The 18,970-nt window shown below is 46.8% G+C and overlaps 1 protein-coding gene across 1 annotated transcript in view; it reads left to right on the forward strand.

The window, feature by feature from the left end:
* Positions 1-18,970, forward strand: part of LOC141106882 (uncharacterized) — a 159,625-nt gene that overhangs the window by 18,111 nt on the left and 122,544 nt on the right. Inside the window, 2 exon segments of the mRNA XM_073597810.1 lie at positions 2,246-2,311; positions 11,862-12,307. Coding sequence (XP_073453911.1) covers positions 2,246-2,311; positions 11,862-12,307 — 512 coding nt within the window.

Here is an 18,970-nt window from a genome sequence, read left to right on the forward strand (position 1 = left end):
AGTATGAGATCTGAGGTCTTTTTGACCCCAGATCTCATATTTAAGAGGACCTGTCATGCTTTTTTCTATTACAAGGGATGTTTACATTCCTTGTAATAGGAATAAAAGTGACACAATTTTTTTTTTTTTTTCAAACAGTGTAAAAATAAATAAAATATTGTAAAATAAATAATAAAAATAAAAAAAAAAAATTTTTAAAACCCCCCTGTCCCGACGAGCTCGCGCGCAGAAGCGAACGCAAACGTGAGTAGCGCCCGCATATGAAAACGGTGGTCAAACCACACATGTGAGGTATTGCCGCGACCGGTAGAGCGAGAGCAATAATTCTAGCCCTAGACCTCCTCTGTAACGCAAAATATGCAACCTGTAGAATTTTTTAAACGTCGCCTATGGAGATTTTTGAGGGTAAAAGTTTGACGCCATTCCACGAGCGGGCGCAATTTTCAAGCATGACATGTTGGGTATCAATTTACTTGGCGTAACATTATATTTCACAATATAAAAAAAAATTGGGATAACTTTACTGTTGTTTTATTTTTTTATTCAAAAAAGTGAATTTTTTCCAAAAAAAGTGCGCTTATAAGACCGCTGCGCAAATACGGTGCAAAAAAAAGTATTGCAATGACCGCCATTGTATTCTCTAGGGTGTTAGAAGAAAAACCATATATAATGTTTGGGGGTTCTAAGTAATTTTCTAGCAGAAAAACCTGTTTTAAACATGTAAACACCTAAAATCCAAAACGAGGCTGGTCCTTAAGTGGTTAATATTCTTTATGGACAGCAGTGTTTTTTCTGGCACATCCCCCAAACAGATTACATAGGTGCAACCTCCTTGTCAATGTAGGTGCATGCACTTTGACCTCAACTGTTGCTGGAGTTACCTGCACTTCCCTTGATGACATTTTGGGGTTCTTCTTGGAGACCTCTTTAAGTACCAAAAAGTCAACTCTTAAAAGGAGAAAACGCACAAGTGAGAGAAAATTGCAGTATGGAATGGTTCCCCCAAGGGGTTTTTTAGCAGAAAATGATGAGAAAGGAATAACTATTGATAAAAAAAATCTTTATTGTGCCAAGATAAATTTCAATAACATGTATTTTGTTCAAATAAGAGCTCTGGTTATAGAATAGAAAACACATTCCATGATATATGGCAATGTTGACACAGTGGAGCAAAACATTACATCACATGATGCCAGCCACATGAGTACTCCATCGCGTTTCGACCCATACAGTCATTGTCTTCCTCGGGGGGAATTATTTACTCTGACTGTACGGGTCGAAACGCGATGGAGTACTCATGTGGCTGGCATCTTGTGATGTAATGTTTTGCTCCACTGTGTCAACATTGCAATATACCCTGAAATGTGTTTCTGTTCTATAACCAGAGCTCATATTTTAACAAAATACATGTTATTGAAATTTATCTTGGCACAATAAAGAATTTTTTATCAATAGTTATTCCTTTCTCATCAATATAATTTACTGCTAAAAAAAAACCTTGGGGGAGCCATCCCATACTGAAAAAACAACTCTTGGGCTGAGTTTGCTAGGCCAGCCAGTTCCCCTTTACATCTTTACCTCATAGAGTCCCGTTTTACATCAGGCGCCCCCAGTAAAGTCCCCCTTTACATCAGTTGCCCTCAGTAAAGTCCCCCTTTACATCAGTTGCCCCCAGTAAAGTCCCCCTTTACATCAGTTGTCCCCAATAAAGTCCCCCTTTACATCAGTTGTCCCCAATAAAGTCCCCCTTTACATCAGTTGCCCCCAGTAAAGTCCCCCTTTACATCAGTTGCCCCCCAGTAAAGTCCCCCTTTACATCAGTTGTCCCCAATAAAGTCCCCCTTTACATCAGTTGTCCCCAATAAAGTCCCCCTTTACATCAGTTGCCCCCAGTAAAGTCCCCCTTTACATCAGTTGCCCCCCAGTAAAGTCCCCCTTTACATCAGTTGTCTCCAGTAAAGTCCCCCTTTACATCAGGTGCCTCTAATAGAGTCCCCCTTTACACTGGGTGCCCCAGTAGAGTCCCTCTTTACATCAGGTGTCCCTATGCTCCCAAATTTTTAACCCCCCCTCTTCTCCCTTGTACTAGGAGATCAGTACTCACAGTGTATCCTTCCTCACTACTCTAAAAAAATGATGGCCCCTTGAAATGGGGCTGTGCCCACACTGCAAAGGTTAATAGTTTGTTTTGTCCAGGGGAGAGGAGAAACCCTTATACTTACCTGATCCTTTGCTCTTTTGGCAGATGGTACCCCCCACAATCTGGCAGTGGACTGTTCCTGGCGTCCTCACATCCAGACACTGCTCTGGGGTGAGTGACCTCAAGACTACTAGGGCACGCTTTTATCTTTCCCCTAGACATAAACGCACTGCAAGGGACAGCTTTTTATGCACATTGAGTTTAGCTTTAACCAGAGAGCAGTTTGTTTTTTGTTTCTTTTTTAAATCTTTTTATTGGTTTTAATGTCACAGACAAATAACGAAACGTACAAACATAAAAAATGAAAAGCTCAGTGACCCACACATGGGTGCTATAATAATTCACATGTCAATAAAGTCAAACAGTGATATGCAGTGTGGGACATTTTTAGGAAAGAGATAGGTGAGGCCCCTGTAAGTCATCATATATCAGGACTAGCAAAGCCATAGTAACTCACGTGGTCTGGATAGCTAACAACGTGGAACCCGACAGTATAAGTGACGTTACCAAGGTAAGATGGTTAAAAAGCGGCACAGCAAACTATAAACATTGTTAGGTCGTTGACGGTTCTGCTAACCACTTGGACCAAATCTTGTCCTATTTCTCAGGACAGCCTCTATTAGCGTAGGTATCTTTATAAAGTGGTAGGCTATCGTTGACCAGCTGTTTCCAGAAGGTTGTAGGCGGGGCAATTGATTTCTTCTAGTGAAGCGTATGACAAGTCGTTCCCCATGATTTCCAATGACTACCATTCATATTAGTACGACTTCAAGTTGTGCCGACTTCAAAGTAGTCCCTGCACTACTTTGGTCTGACTTTGATCCTACTTCAGCCCATTGAATATCACTGAAGTCTGATCGCCGTATTAACGGATCTGACTTTGGTATGCGACTTGTGCTCTGATGATCTTGAAGGGGAACTCCACGCCAAATTAAAAAAAAAAAACACATGGGTTTCCCCTCCAAGAGCATACCAGGCCCTTCAGTCTGGTATGGGTTTTAAGGGGAACCCCCACTCCGAAAAAATGTATGACTGTCTTGTTAGTCTTATAAAACAGCGTGGGGGTCCCCCCCAAAATCCATACCAGCCCCCTATCCAAGCACAAAGTCCGGCAGGTCAGGAAAGGGGCTGGGGACGAGCAAGCGCCCCTCCTGAACCGTACCAGGCCGCATGCCCTCAACATGGGGGGGTGGGTGCTTTGAGGCAGGGGGGCCTGCGCCCCCCATCCCAAAGCACCTTGTCCCCATGTTGATGAGAACAAGGGCCTCTTCCCGACAACCCTGGCTGTTGGTTGTCGGGGTCTGTGGGCGGGGAGCTTATCGGAATCTGGAAGCCCCCTTTAACAAGGGGGCTCCCAGATCCCGGCCCCCCACCCTATGTGAATGAGTATCGGGTACATTGTACCCCTTTCCCATTCACCTAAAGAAAGTGTCAAAAATAAAACACAGGACATGTTTTTAAAGTAATTTATTAGGCAGCTCCGGGGTCTCTTCTGATCTCTTCTCCCCTCTCCGGCTCTTCTGCTTCCTCCGCTGATGTCTTCTGCCTCTGCCGGTTCTTCTCCCTTCTCCGGGTCTTCTCCGCTGATGTCTTCTAGCCCTCTCCGATTCTCCTCCCTCTGCCAGGTCTACTCCGCTATCTTTTCGCTCTTTTGCTGGGTCTTCTCCCTCTGTTCTTCTTCCAATGTTGACTTGACACTCTCTCCCGCTCTAATGCTGGGTGCGCGGTGTGCCACTTCTTATATTGGCATGGGGCGGGGTCAAACCAGAGAACATACTCTAAAGAGGATTGTATAATGTGGGGGGGGGCAGAGTGGGAAAATTGGTTGCCAAAGGCATGGGAGAGTTGGAGATAGCGAAAAAATAGGACCCTGGGATATTAAAGTTGGATATCAGGTGAGATAAGGGAGTCAAGGAGCGATTATCCACTATTTGGCAAAGTGTCTTGATAATTGTGACGGGAGTCACTTGGGCGGGGGGCTTGGGGATCCCAGGTTACCTTGGAGAGCACTGGAAGCTCCTTGTACAGCTCCCCCAGCCCCTCCTATGTGTAAGTGACCCTGTGTCTATTAGGGGCACAGGGTGACTGAGAACCCCAGTCTTACCTCAAGAATATATGAAGATAAAGTCCACATGTTCATCAGAGACCATTTCTAGACGGTTTGAGGTGGGGTGGGGGTTGCTATGTGTTTGTTAGGTGTGGCTGTATCCCATTGTTCTATTGTGTCTGTCTGCCTTGGGAGCAACCTATTATGGGATGTATATGTCTGTGTATTTGCTGTGAGGAGGGAGGGGGGTCTCCCTGCTGATTGGACAGTCTACTGATGAGAAGTTTGAATATCTCTGTGTGCCTGTGTTCAAATAAACAGTTCATGTTCAGCAGCCAAAACGAGTACTGCCTAGTTCTTGGTTGCAAGCGGTTGGAAGATCTGATATCTATATTCAGACTGGAAAGAAGCAATATATGACGAAAGCTCTCAAGCGGAGTGTGGGACGTTTTGTTACAATATTGAATTTAGTCCAGGCATAAGGCTCTGGCAACTTAAAAAAATGATCAAGATTGGGATTGCATCATAATGGAGCATTAGGGGACACTGCTCGTCTGGGGTACTGTTCATGTGTAAGTCCAGCCCCCCATGGACAGTGGTGAGTATAGATGGAGTCAGTGCATATGGAGCATGGGGGCCACTAAACAACAGAAGCTTTATTTGCCTCCAAAGAGTTTACCACTGCTGCCTCAAGGAACGTAGAGGAGTTGGTAATATCAGGAGTCAAATACAAAACCAGAGAACTTCCCAGCTCAACCCACCAACCAGTCTGCTGACCAACCGAATTAACCTGCCCAACAGTCTGCGTTAAAAACGGGGGTTAGCACGCATTTGAAAACGCATGCGTAAGCTGCAAGGCCTCTTCACGGCACCCTGTGTATAGCTTGCAGTCCTAACACTACTGAATTTATGAGCATCTCCACAGTGGAAGCACATGCATTCTAATGAATAGATAAGGGGCCTGGAGGTAGCCCAGTCCTCCTTAAAGGCACAAGGGCACACTGGACACCCTGGACATACTGGACAACAGCCACCAAGCAACAGTGATCAGTTGGGTGGCCAGGAAAAATTTATAAAAGTCCAGAAAGGCCAGGCCAACTTGGGAGGTAGGGGGCATTAATGTTGACCACCTGTATCTGGGGGAACCAGAGAGCAGTTTATAAGATTCTAGGACCTGTCTCTTGTTTTCCAAACAATCTAGATAGCCATCCAAATGCACAGTACGGTGGCCGGGGGAGTAACTATTAGCAACCTACAGAGCTCTGGACAAAATGTGAGTACGACCTACCTCTGAGTTCACACGAAAACCCTGAAGATCTTGCTAACTGCTAATTTTTTATTAATCTGTGACTTAGCTTCTCCTTTTCCTGTAATCCTGAATCACCTTCTGAAGGCTGAAAGTGCAGAAAACTGAAACAAAATAAAAGAAATATTAGTAAATAAAGTTTATTCTTTGAAGAATGGAAGGTGACCAACACGAGATAGAACTCTGGGCGGTGCTGAAAGAGTACCTGTTGCCTGTGACACCAGAAGTAGTTGCCTGTCTCCGTGCCATCCAAATTACATCTGAGCTGTATAGTCCAAAATGATTGGCCATTGGGCAGATAAAAAGAAGATGTCTTCAGGGGTTTTTGCACCTCTAGGGGCCGGAACTTTATACCAGCAATAGTTTCCTTCTGCTATAAGAATATTTTGAGATTAAATGTTACTAGGTGTAAGCTATGCAAATTTCACACGTTGGTAGAGCAACTCTTCCTCTAAAGGTCCTACTCAGCATAGTCTCCATCGCAATCAATGCATTTACACCATCGTTGAACCCAACTCTCAAAACCTCTTTGAAAAAAACTCAGGTGGGCACTGTTGCACCCACCACTTCATCCACTTTTCACCTCGTCTGTGTCATCGAATCGTTGACTGTTCTTTATTGGACCAAACTAGTGGAATGTCAGATGGTGCTAACTCTTCCTTTATACAAAGGTCCTCCTCAACATAGTCCCCATCGCAATCAATGCATTTACACCATCGTTGAACCCAACTCTCAAAACCTCTTTGAAAAAAACTCAGGTGGGCACTGTTGCACCCACCACTTCATCCACTTTTCACCTCGTCTGTGTCATCAAATCGTTGACTGTTCTTTATTGGACCAAACTAGTGGAATGTCAGATGGTGCTAACTCTTCCTTTATACAAAGGTCCTACTCAACATAGTCCCCATCGCAATTAATGCATTTACACCATCGTTGAACCCAACCCTCAAAACCTCTTTGAAAAAAACACAGGTGGGCACTGTTGTACCCACCACTTCATCCAGTTTTCACCTCGTCTGTGTCATCAAATTGTTGACTGTCCTTTGTTGGACCGAACAAGTGGAAGTCAGAGGGTGCTAAATCTGGGCTGTACAGTGGATGGAGGACCACTGACCAGTCACATTTGCTGTGTTGGTCACGCCCCGTCATGGTGAATGTGGATCATCTTTAGATTCAGGCACCCACTTTGCACCTACTTTCCGATACCCTAAGTCTTCCACCATCTTCTGTATGGCATTGTGACCACAGTCCAGTTGGGCAGCAAGTTCGCGGATTGTGACTTGCCTGTCCGCGCGAATCAGTTCGTCTACCCGCTGAAGATTCGCGTCGGTGGTCGCAGTTGACGGTCGCCCGCTGCGCGGTTTGTCTTCAATGCTGGTTTCCCCGACTTTAAACTTCTTCATCCATCGGTGCACATTGCTCTTGTTGATGGCTTCATCTCCGTAAACGTTTCGTAGCCTTCTGTGAATTTCCGACAGCTTACACCCCTCCTTCATCAAGAACTCGATGACGGCACGTTGCTTCTGCTTGGGATCCATGATTGACCTGCATTGGAAAAGAAGAAGAGTTACCATAGAGGAGAAGAATTACTCTACAAATATGTGAAATTTGAAGGACCTATGTAAGTTAATAATAAAAAAAAAGTGATGCCCACTTTTTGTACAGCCCTTGTTCAACCACTTCCCATCCGAGAGAGATGTGGGGTCAATAAGATCTCTCCTCCAGGCTGGAAAGGCTGAGATAAAAAAATAAATAAAAATAAACTCTCTCGGCCTTTCCAGCCAAGTCCCCAGCTTTGCTTACTTCCCGTTATGACGTCACGTCCGGGCCTCCAAGGGTCATAGAGATGACTGGGGACCATCTGGTCCCCAGTCATCTCTATGGTAAACTTCCGGCGGCCACCGATTCGTTCTCCGACTCGTACAATCGCAGGGGCGAGCCGGGAGAAGCACCGGAGGGCAGCTGGAGGGGACGTCCCCTCAAACGGTCAAGTGGTTGAATTGCCGCTATGATTGTTCTTACGGTGCACAGAATCGCCGGCTTAAAAAGATGATCATCGCCCATCATTCAAAGTGCAGGACGTTATAGGACGCACCTTGGGCGGGAAGTGGTCAACCACTTGACCCGGGGGGGTGCTGGACCACATATCTAGTGTGTGATCCAGTGCAGGAGAGCCTCTTTGCCTCGTACTCTTACGTGAGGCGGTCAGCAAGCAGTTCATTACCGGAACCCCTGACTTTTATCCACGGCACGTAGGCAACAAAGTCACTGAGATCCTTCTGGAGAGGTCCTAGAAATATAAAATCTCTAAAAAAAAAAACAAAGTCTCCAGGACCGTGTTGGACCGTCATCTCCCGGGAATTGGGTACAGAAACACCTTGGAATACGAGTATAATTCCTTCCAGAAGAATGCTTGTAATCCAAAGCACTCGTATATCAAAGCCAGTTTCCCCATAGAGAACAATGGAAACTCAGCTAATCCGTTCCACGGCGACTGGTTGTCTATGCAGTACCGCATGTGGCCAGAGGTGCGGGGGCACCGGAGACACTTGGAAACGCTCAGACACCACTCAGGACATGACCTGAGACACTCGGAAACACTCGGAGACACTCAGAGACCACCCGAGAACGCTCAGAGACCACTTGGAGAGGCTCGGAAACACTCGGGGGCGCTCAGAGACCACCCGAGAACGCTCAGAGACCACTTGGAAACACACTGAGATGCTCAGAGACACTCGCAAACACATGGAGACGCTCGGAAACACACAGAGACGCTCAGAGACACTCGGAAACACACAGAGACGCTCGGAGACACTCGGAAACACACAGAGATGCTCGGAGACACTCAGAAACACACAGAGACGCTCGGAGACACTCGGAAACACACAGAGATGCTCGGAGACACTCGGAAACACACGGAGACGCTCAGAGACACTCGGAAACACACAGAGACGCTCGGAGACACTCGGAAACACACAGAGACGCTCAGAGACACTCGGAAACACACAGAGACGCTCAGAGACACTCAGAAACACACAGAGACGCTCAGAGACACTCGGAAACACACAGAGACGCTCAGAGACACTCGGAAACACACGGAGACGCTCAGAGACACTCGGAAACACACAGAGACGCTCAGAGACACTCGGAAACACACAGAGACGCTCAGAGACACTCGGAAACACACAGAGACGCTCAGAGACACTCGGAAACACACAGAGACGCTCGGAGACACTCAGAAACACACAGAGACGCTCGGAGACACTCGGAAACACACAGAGATGCTCGGAGACACTCGGAAACACACGGAGACGCTCAGAGACACTCGGAAACACACAGAGACGCTCGGAGACACTCGGAAACACACAGAGACGCTCAGAGACACTCGGAAACACACAGAGACGCTCAGAGACACTCAGAAACACACAGAGACGCTCAGAGACACTCGGAAACACACAGAGACGCTCAGAGACACTCGGAAACACACGGAGACGCTCAGAGACACTCGGAAACACACAGAGACGCTCAGAGACACTCGGAAACACACAGAGACGCTCAGAGACACTCGGAAACACACGGAGACACTCTGGACGCTCGGGGACCGATTGGAGACCACCGGGATGATTTAGGACGCTCAGAGACACACGGAGACACTCAGAGACCACTTGGGGACACTCGAAAACACTCGGGGACGCTCGGAGACCACTCTGAGACATGCGGAGACGCTCAGAGACACTCTGAAACACTCTGAGACGCTCAGAGACACTCTGAGATGCTTGCATACACTTGGAAACACACAGAGACTCTCGGAGACACTCGGGGACGCTCGGAGACCGATCAGAGACCACTCGGGAAGCTCGGAGACACACGTAGACACTCGGGACGCTCGGAGACTGCTTGGGGACGCTCAGAAATCACTCGGAGACGCTTGGAAACACTCAGAGACCACCCGAGAACGCTCAGAGACCACTCAGGACATGCTCTGAGACACTCGGAAACACTCGGAGACACTCAGAGACCACCCGAGAACGCTCAGAGACCACTTGGAGAGGCTCGGAAACACTCGGGGACACTCAGAGACCACTCTGAGACGCTCGGAGACACTTGGAAACACACAGAGATGCTCAGAGACACTCGGAAACACACAGAGACGCTCAGAGACGCTCGGAGACACTCGGAAACACACAGAGACGCTCAGAGACACTCGGAAACACACAGAGATGCTCAGAGACACTCGGAAACACACAGAGACGCTCAGAGACACTCGGAAACACACAGAGACACTCGGAAACACACAGAGACGCTCGGAGACACTCGGAAACACACAGAGACGCTCGGAGACACTCGGAAACACACAGAGATGCTCAGAGACACTCGGAAACACACAGAGACGCTCGGAGACACTCGGAAACACACAGAGATGCTCAGAGACACTCAGAAACACACAGAGACGCTCGGAGACACTCGGAAACACACAGAGATGCTCAGAGACACTCGGAAACACACGGAGACGCTCAGAGACACTCGGAAACACACAGAGACGCTCGGAGACACTCGGAAACACACAGAGACGCTCAGAGACACTCGGAAACACACAGAGACGCTCAGAGACACTCAGAAACACACAGAGACGCTCAGAGACACTCGGAAACACACAGAGACGCTCAGAGACACTCGGAAACACACAGAGACGCTCAGAGACACTCGGAAACACACAGAGACGCTCAGAGACACTCGGAAACACACGGAGATGCTCAGAGACACTCGGAAACACACAGAGACGCTCAGAGACACTCGGAAACACACGGAGATGCTCGGAGACACTCGGAAACACACAGAGACGCTCAGAGACACTCGGAAACACACGGAGACGCTCAGAGACACACTTGGAGACACACGGAGACACTCTGGACGCTCGGGGACCGATTGGAGACCACCGGGATGATTTAGGACGCTCAGAGACACACGGAGACACTCAGAGACCACTTGGGGACACTCGAAAACACTCGGGGACGCTCGGAGACCACTCTGAGACATGCGGAGACGCTCAGAGACACTCTGAAACACTCTGAGACGCTCAGAGACACTCTGAGATGCTTGCATACACTTGGAAACACACAGAGACTCTCGGAGACACTCGGGGACGCTCGGAGACCGATCAGAGACCACTCGGGAAGCTCGGAGACACACGTAGACACTCGGGACGCTCGGAGACCGCTTGGGGACGCTCAGAAATCACTCGGAGACGCTTGGAAACACTCAGAGACCACCCGAGAACGCTCAGAGACCACTCAGGACATGCTCTGAGACACTCGGAAACACTCGGAGACACTCAGAGACCACCCGAGAACGCTCAGAGACCACTTGGAGAGGCTCGGAAACACTCGGGGACGCTCAGAGACCACTCTGAGATGCTCGGAGACACTTGGAAACACACAGAGATGCTCAGAGACACTCGGAAACACATGGAGACGCTCGGAAACACTCGGAAACACACAGAGATGCTCAGAGACACTCGGAAACACACGGAGACGCTCGGAGACACTCGGAAACACACAGAGATGCTCAGAGACACTCGGAAACACACAGAGACGCTCAGAGACACTTGGAAACACACAGAGATGCTCAGAGACACTCGGAAACACACAGAGACGCTCAGAGACACTTGGAAACACACAGAGACGCTCAGAGACACTCGGAAACACACAGAGACGCTCAGAGACACACTTGGAGACACACGGAGACACTCTGGACGCTCGGGGACTGATTGGAGACCACCGGGATGATTGGGGACGCTCAGAGACACACGGAGACACTCAGAGACCACTTGGGGACACTCGAAAACACTCGGGGACGCTCGGAGACCACTCTGAGACATGCGGAGACGCTCAGAGACACTCTGAGATGCTTGGATACACTTGGAAACACACAGAGACTCTCAGAGACACTCAGGGACGCTCGGAGACCGATCAGAGACCACTCGGGAAGCTCGGAGACACACGTAGACACTCGGGACGCTCGGAGACCGCTTGGGGACGCTCAGAAATCACTCGGAGACGCTTGGAAACACTCAGGGATGCTTGGAGACCACTCTGAGACGCGCAGAGATGCTCAGAGACACTCGGAAACAATCTGAGATGCTCAGAGACACTCTGAGATGCTTGGAGACACTTGGAGATGCTCAGAGACACCCGGGGATGCTCGGAGACCACTCTGGGGCGCTTGGAGACACTTGGAGACGCTTGGAGACCGCTCGGAGACACTCGGAGATGCTCTGAGACACTCAAAAACACTCGGAAACACTCAAGAGACCATTCGGGGACGCTCAGAGACACTCAGAAACGCTCAGAGACCACTTGGGGATGCTCGGAGACCACACAGGGACGCTTGGAGACGCTCAGAGACCACTCGGGGACGCTCAGAGACAACTCGGAGACACTCGAAGACGCTTGGGGACACTCGGAAACACTCAGGGATGCTCGGAGACCACTTGGGGACGCTCAAAGACACTCAGAGACGCTCAGGGATGCTTGAAGACCACTCTGGGACGCTCAGAGACCACTCGGAGATGCTCGGAAACACTTGGGGACCCTCGGAGACCACACGGAGACGCTCGGCGTCACTCGGAGATGCTCGGCGACACTCTGGAAAGGAGTGTTTCCGGGTGTCTCCGAGCTTCACCGGCGCCCCCGCACCTCTGGGCAAATGCGGTACTGAATCCTGCTCTTCTTGCAAGACAACGCTCGCAAACCGAGTCAGGATTTTTTGTTTTTTTAAATAGCTCGTACTGCAAAAACGCTCGTAAAGCGCATTACTCGCAATCTGAGGTTCCACCGTATTTATCTTTCTCCAGAAATCTGTCCAGGAGTACAATATTACGGTACTATTATTATACGGTGATTTTGATGGGTGGAAATGTATTGTAGTGCCAGGTCTGCTTTAACCACTTCACCTCCAGAAGATTTACCCCCTTCATTTTCAGTTAAAGTAACGCAGTGCTGTATCACAAAATATGGCCTGGTCATGAAGGGGGGTAAAACCTTCCGGAGGTCGTGAAAAGTGTTAATGTACAGATTATTTATCGAATAGTACAGATTATTGATCAGATAATAAAGTGTTAATGTACAGATTATTGATCGGATAGTGAGGGATTAATGTATAGATTATTGATCGGATAGTGAGGGATTAATGTATAGATTATTGATCGGATAGTGAGGGATTAATGTACAGATTATTGATCGGATAGTGAGGGATTAATGTATAGATTATTGATCGGATAGTGAGGGATTAATGTATAGATTATTGATCGGATAGTGAGGGATTAATGTATAGATTATTGATCGGATAGTGAGGGATTAATGTATAGATTATTGATCGGATAGTGAGGGATTAATGTACAGATTATTGATCGGATAGTGAGGGATTAATGTATAGATTATTGATCGGATAGTGAGGGATTAATGTATAGATTATTGATCGGATAGTGAGGGATTAATGTATAGATTATTGATCGGATAATAAAGTGTTAATGTACAGATTATTGATCGGATAGTGAGGGATTAATGTATAGATTATTGATCGGATAGTGAAGGGTTAATGTATAGATTATTGATTGGATACTGAGGGATTAATGTATAGATTATTGATCGGATAGTGAGGGATTAATGTATAGATTATTGATCGGATAGTGAGGGATTAATGTATAGATTATTGATCGGATAGTGAGGGATTAATGTATAGATTATTGATCGGATAATAAAGTGTTAATGTACAGATTATTGATCGGATAGTGAGGGATTAATGTATAGATTATTGATCGGATAGTGAGGGATTAATGTATAGATTATTGATCGGATAATAAAGGATTAATGTATAGATTATTGATCGGATAGTGAGGGATTAATGTATAGATTATTGATCGGATAGTGAGGGATTAATGTATAGATTATTGATCGGATAGTGAGGGATTAATGTATAGATTATTGATCGGATAGTGAGGGATTAATGTATAGATTATTGATCGGATAATAAAGTGTTAATGTACAGATTATTGATCGGATAGTGAGGGATTAATGTATAGATTATTGATCGGATAGTGAAGGGTTAATGTATAGATTATTGATTGGATACTGAGGGATTAATGTATAGATTATTGATCGGATAGTGAGGGATTAATGTATAGATTATTGATCGGATAATAAAGTGTTAATGTACAGATTATTGATCGGATAGTGAGGGATTAATGTACAGATTATTGATCGGATAATGAAGGATTAATGTACAGATTATTGATCGGATAGTGAGGGATTAATGTATAGATTATTGATCGGATAATGAAGGGTTAATGTACAGATTATTGATCGGACAGTGAGGGATTAATGTATAGATTATTGATCAGTTAGTGAGGGGTTAATGTATAGATTATTGATCTGATAATGAAGGGTTAATGTACAGTGACTATAGAAGAAAAGGGAGAGTCTTAGGTATATATATATATATATATATATATATAATTACTATGAATGAGTTAATGTACAGAGACTATAGAAAGGACAATGAGGGGTTAATATTCACATACTCACCATGAAGGGTTAATGTACAGTGACTATAGCAGGGCAGTGAGGGGTTAATGCAGAGGGAATGTCGCCTACAGTCTCCAGTCACTTCTCTCACACAGAGCTCAGGCTCTCTCAGCTCCTCTCATAGAGAGCCGCCCTGCACTGTGCTCTCCTCAGAAAAGTGTCTCCAGTTCGGGGATATCGCTGGGAGCTGGCAGCCATTTTGTTGAAGATAACTTTCCCATTCACAGCAACGGTTCTGACCTCGGGAACATGGCTCCGCCCCTAGGACACAGGTGTTGTAGTAGTGATAGCTAAGGGAAAAGTTGGTGATTGGCGGAGGAAGGCCGTGTGACCTGATTCTGCCGTGAGCTCAGCCATTTGCAGTGTTAGGGGGAGAGAGTTTTGCCAGAGGACTGTACCAACTGTGAGAGGGGAGAAGGACTGTAGAAACTCTTACCACCCCACTAGGGCTGTAACATCTACATTTAAAAATGGGAATTCACTCTCCATTATATTAATCCTCATGCTGCCAGCATTAGTAAATAGATAGGAAGGTATATCATATTTACTTGTTTTATACCTTTTTTTTACATTTCTTCAGTTACTTCCTGGTTTCTTGCCTAGGCAAATGATGTCACACATCCCAGGAGTGTTCAGGAAGGGAGGAGGGGTTTTCTCTGCTAAGCACACTCGTGCATGCATGCTTGATCTAAGGGCAGATGGATTCCAGGAAGTAAATGCTACATGACTCATCTGCCCTTACTCAAGATGGCCACGGCAAGAAAGGGGGGTAGTTTTCTAAGCATAAAGACTTGCCCACCAGTGATGCCTGATAGTTCCCACCAGTAATACCTGCCAGTGCCTGTCAGTGCCTCCTCATCAGTGCTGTCTATCAGTCCGCCCATCCTTGTCGCCTATCAGTGCTGCATATTAGTGTAACCTTATCAGTGCCACCAATTTTCAGCTTTTATCGCTGTCACAAGTGACAATTGCGCGGTCATGTGTTTCTTATTTATTGTTAAACCACCAATAAAAGACAGAAAATTTTGTTATAACATTTTGAAAAAAAGTCTTTTTTTTTCCCTTCACTGATATGCTGCACTGATGGACACTAATAGGCTGCACTGATGGACACTGATAGGCTGCACTGATGGACACTGATAGGCTGCACTTGTGGGCACTGATAGGCTGCACTGATAGGCTGCACTGATGGACACTGATAGGCTGCACTGATGGACACTGATAGGCTGCACTGATGGACACTGATAGGCTGCACTTGTGGGCACTGATAGGCTGCACTGATAGGCTGCACTGATGGACACTGATAGGCTGCACTGATGGACACTGATAGGCTGCACTGATGGACACTGATAGGCTGCACTGATGGATACAGTTAGGCTGCACTGATGGACACTAATAGGCTGCACTGATAGGCTGCACTGATGGACACTGATAGGCTGCACTGATGGACACTGATAGGCTGCACTGATAGGCTGCACTGATGGACACTGATAGGCTGCACTGATGGACACTGATAGGCTGCACTGATAGGCTGCACTGATGGACACTGATAGGCTGCACTTGTGGGCACTGATAGGCTGCACTGATGGACACTGATAGGCTGCACTGATAGGCTGCACTGATGGACACTGATAGGCTGCACTGATGGACACTGATAGGCTGCACTGATGGATACAGTTAGGCTGCACTGATGGACACTAATAGGCTGCACTGATAGGCTGCACTGATGGACACTGATAGGCTGCACTGATGGACACTAATAGGCTGCACTGATAGGCTGCACTGATGGACACTGATAGGCTGCACTGATGGACACTGATAGGCTGCACTGATAGGCTGCACTGATGGACACTGATAGGCTGCACTGATGGACACTGATAGGCTGCACTGATAGGCTGCACTGATGGACACTGATAGGCTGCACTGATAGGCTGCACTTGTGGGCACTGATAGGCTGCACTGATGGACACTGATAGGCTGCACTGATAGGCTGCACTGATGGACACTGATAGGCTGCACTGATGGATACAGTTAGGCTGCACTGATGGACACTAATAGGCTGCACTGATAGGCTGCATGGATGGACACTGATAGGCTGCACTGATGGGCACTGATAGGCTGCACTGATGGACACTGATAGGCTGCACTGATGGACACTGATAGGCTGCACTGATGGACACTGATAGGCTGCACTGATAGGCTGCACTGATGGACACTGATAGGCTGCACTTGTGGGCACTGATAGGCTGCACTGATGGACACTGATAGGCTGCACTGATAGGCTGCACTGATGGACACTGATAGGCTGCACTGATGAGGAGACACTGATAAGGCTGCACTGTAATGTGGCACTGATATGCGGCATTGAGGAGGCACTGATTGGCAGCACTAGTGGGCACTGTTGGGGCTGCACTGATAACAATTGCCCTGGTAATCAGTGTAGATGTCACCTTTGTGGATTGCTGCTTCCCGGCTCTCCTCTCCTCACACGCTGTCAGCGCAAGGAGGGGACTGCCGATAACAGCAAATCCTGCGTACACTGTGATTGGACACAGCTGGTCACACGGTAAAAGAGCAGCTGTGATTGGCTCTTTACCCTGAGCCGTGATCAGCTGTGTACAAAGCACACAGCAATCACAGATTATTGCCAATGTGTGCCGCAGGGGGTGTGCGCGGGAAGGTGTCTACTGGCATCCCTCCGGCAATGTGCGATGGTGTTGTAGCCGTCATTCGGATATAGCGCGGTCATGAAGAGGTTAATCTGTGCTGTGACGACTCAGATCCAAACTCTACCCTGAGTTTTCCCGAACTCAGACTGTCTGCATTTGGGGACCTGCATCCACATAGATGTCATATTATTAATTGACATCAATGGGACTGTCTGTACGGGGCTGCACGGAACGCCTGTGCTCATCTCTGTGCAGGAAAAGACAGTCCTGCACCGCTGTATGGTGGAGTACGCCCCATGTAAATGAGCTCTATAAATAGGGAGGATTGTTTTATTCTAATTTACATTTTTCACATATTTACAAACATTTATACTATAAAATTATTGTTGTTTTCCTTTTTTTTTTGGACATAAAGTGTGCACGTACATGCAATACATTGGAAGAATGCACCACAAGGTAGTCAAAATAAAATGTTGAATCTGAAGCGATGGGGGTCGCGATCTCCGAAGAGGTGCTGAGAGTATTGAAGTCTAGTTATAAATTTAAATGGACAGGCCAAGCATTGTATTATTTGGGAACTTTTATTCCGGCTGATCTCTCACACACACATATATAGGCTTAATTTTCCACCACTACTATCCAGAGTAAGGATTCTTTTAGAAAGATGGCAGAGGGGGTTTCACTCTTGGTTTGGGAGGTGTAATATTATTAAAATGAATATTTTACCAAAATTTTTGTATTTATTTCAGACACTTCCCATTGCCATACCCAATTTTTTTTTCAAACAACTACACTCCCTGTTCATTGGATTCATATGGGCAAATAAACATCCAAGAATTAGGAGATCCCTGTTGTCTTTACCTAAACGATTTGGAGGACTGGAGGTGCCAGATTTGTATAAATATTACCAGGCGGCTTTGTTGAGCCCCTTGATCGATTGGAACCGACATAGACAATGGAAAAACTGGCCCGACTTAGAACAGGCTCAGTGCAGTGTTTTATTGCAACGAGCGGCTTGGTGTTTTAGGGACCTTCCGAATGGTATGAAGAGGCATCCTTTGATAGGACCTACTCTACGGATGGGACACGGGCTCTTCTCTAAAGGTAAATTATCAACAAGGGATTCACCTCTATTCCCCATTTTAGGGAACCCTCAGTTTGGTCCGGGCTTGAAGAAGGGACCTTTTGGTAAGTTGACAGACCAGGGTTTTTTTCCAAGCTTCTCAGTTTGTAAGTTCAGGAACATGGCCAACAATCCAGGAGATGATAACAGGTTGTATATCTTTCCAACTGGATCTCTGGAGGGCAGTGCAGTTGAGGCATTTCTTGGATACTCTGACTTTACCAAGTAGATATGAGCGACCGCTAACAAAGTTTGAGGAATACTGTACGGGGAGTGGTATATTGAATCAAACTCTTTCTAAAATAAATGTATTGTTGAGTGCACCCTCTGAGGACTTTCAGTTGCCCTTTTTTAGGAGGTGGGAGATGGAGGTAGGCAGGGTTTTCTCGGGGGAGCAACGGAATAAGATATAACATAACACATTTGAATCCTCAGTTAGTATAAGAATACAAGAGACAAGTTTTAAGATCTTATCACAATGGTACCGCACCCCGGCTTTTCTACATAGATGCTACCCTGACACACCAGATAACTGTTGGCGATGTGTCGAAAAAGGAGGGACGCTAGTCCATATTTTTTGGTCCTGCCCCAGTATAAAGGATTTCTGGAAAATTGCCCAAAGGTTTAGTGAGCAGGAGATTCCGGGAGACCCGACCTTTTTTTTTTACTACAAGATACTGACATTCCGGTTAACCTTTATAAAAGATCGGTTCTTTGTCATCTCCTGAATGCATTGAGAGCATGTATCCCAGCTCTGTGGAAACAGACACAACCTCCATCAGTAGGGATGTGGCTTAAAAGGGTAGAACAGTTGAACATAATGGAAGACTTGGTTTGGACATCTCGGCAGAAACGGGGGGGGGGGGGGGGTCTATCTGGAAACATGGTCTCTGTGGAATCTGGTGGGGGAGAGAGGGAGGAGGTTATTTATTCCCTCCCCGTTTTTTTTTTGGGGGGGGGTTGTTTGTTTTGTTGGAGGGTGGGAGAGAGGGGAGAAGATGAGGAGATGAGGTTTGATGAGGAAAATGAGGAGATGAGGAAAA

Source organism: Aquarana catesbeiana, linkage group LG08, assembly GCF_042186555.1.
Source record: "Aquarana catesbeiana isolate 2022-GZ linkage group LG08, ASM4218655v1, whole genome shotgun sequence".
Lineage (NCBI taxonomy): Eukaryota > Metazoa > Chordata > Amphibia > Anura > Ranidae > Aquarana > Aquarana catesbeiana.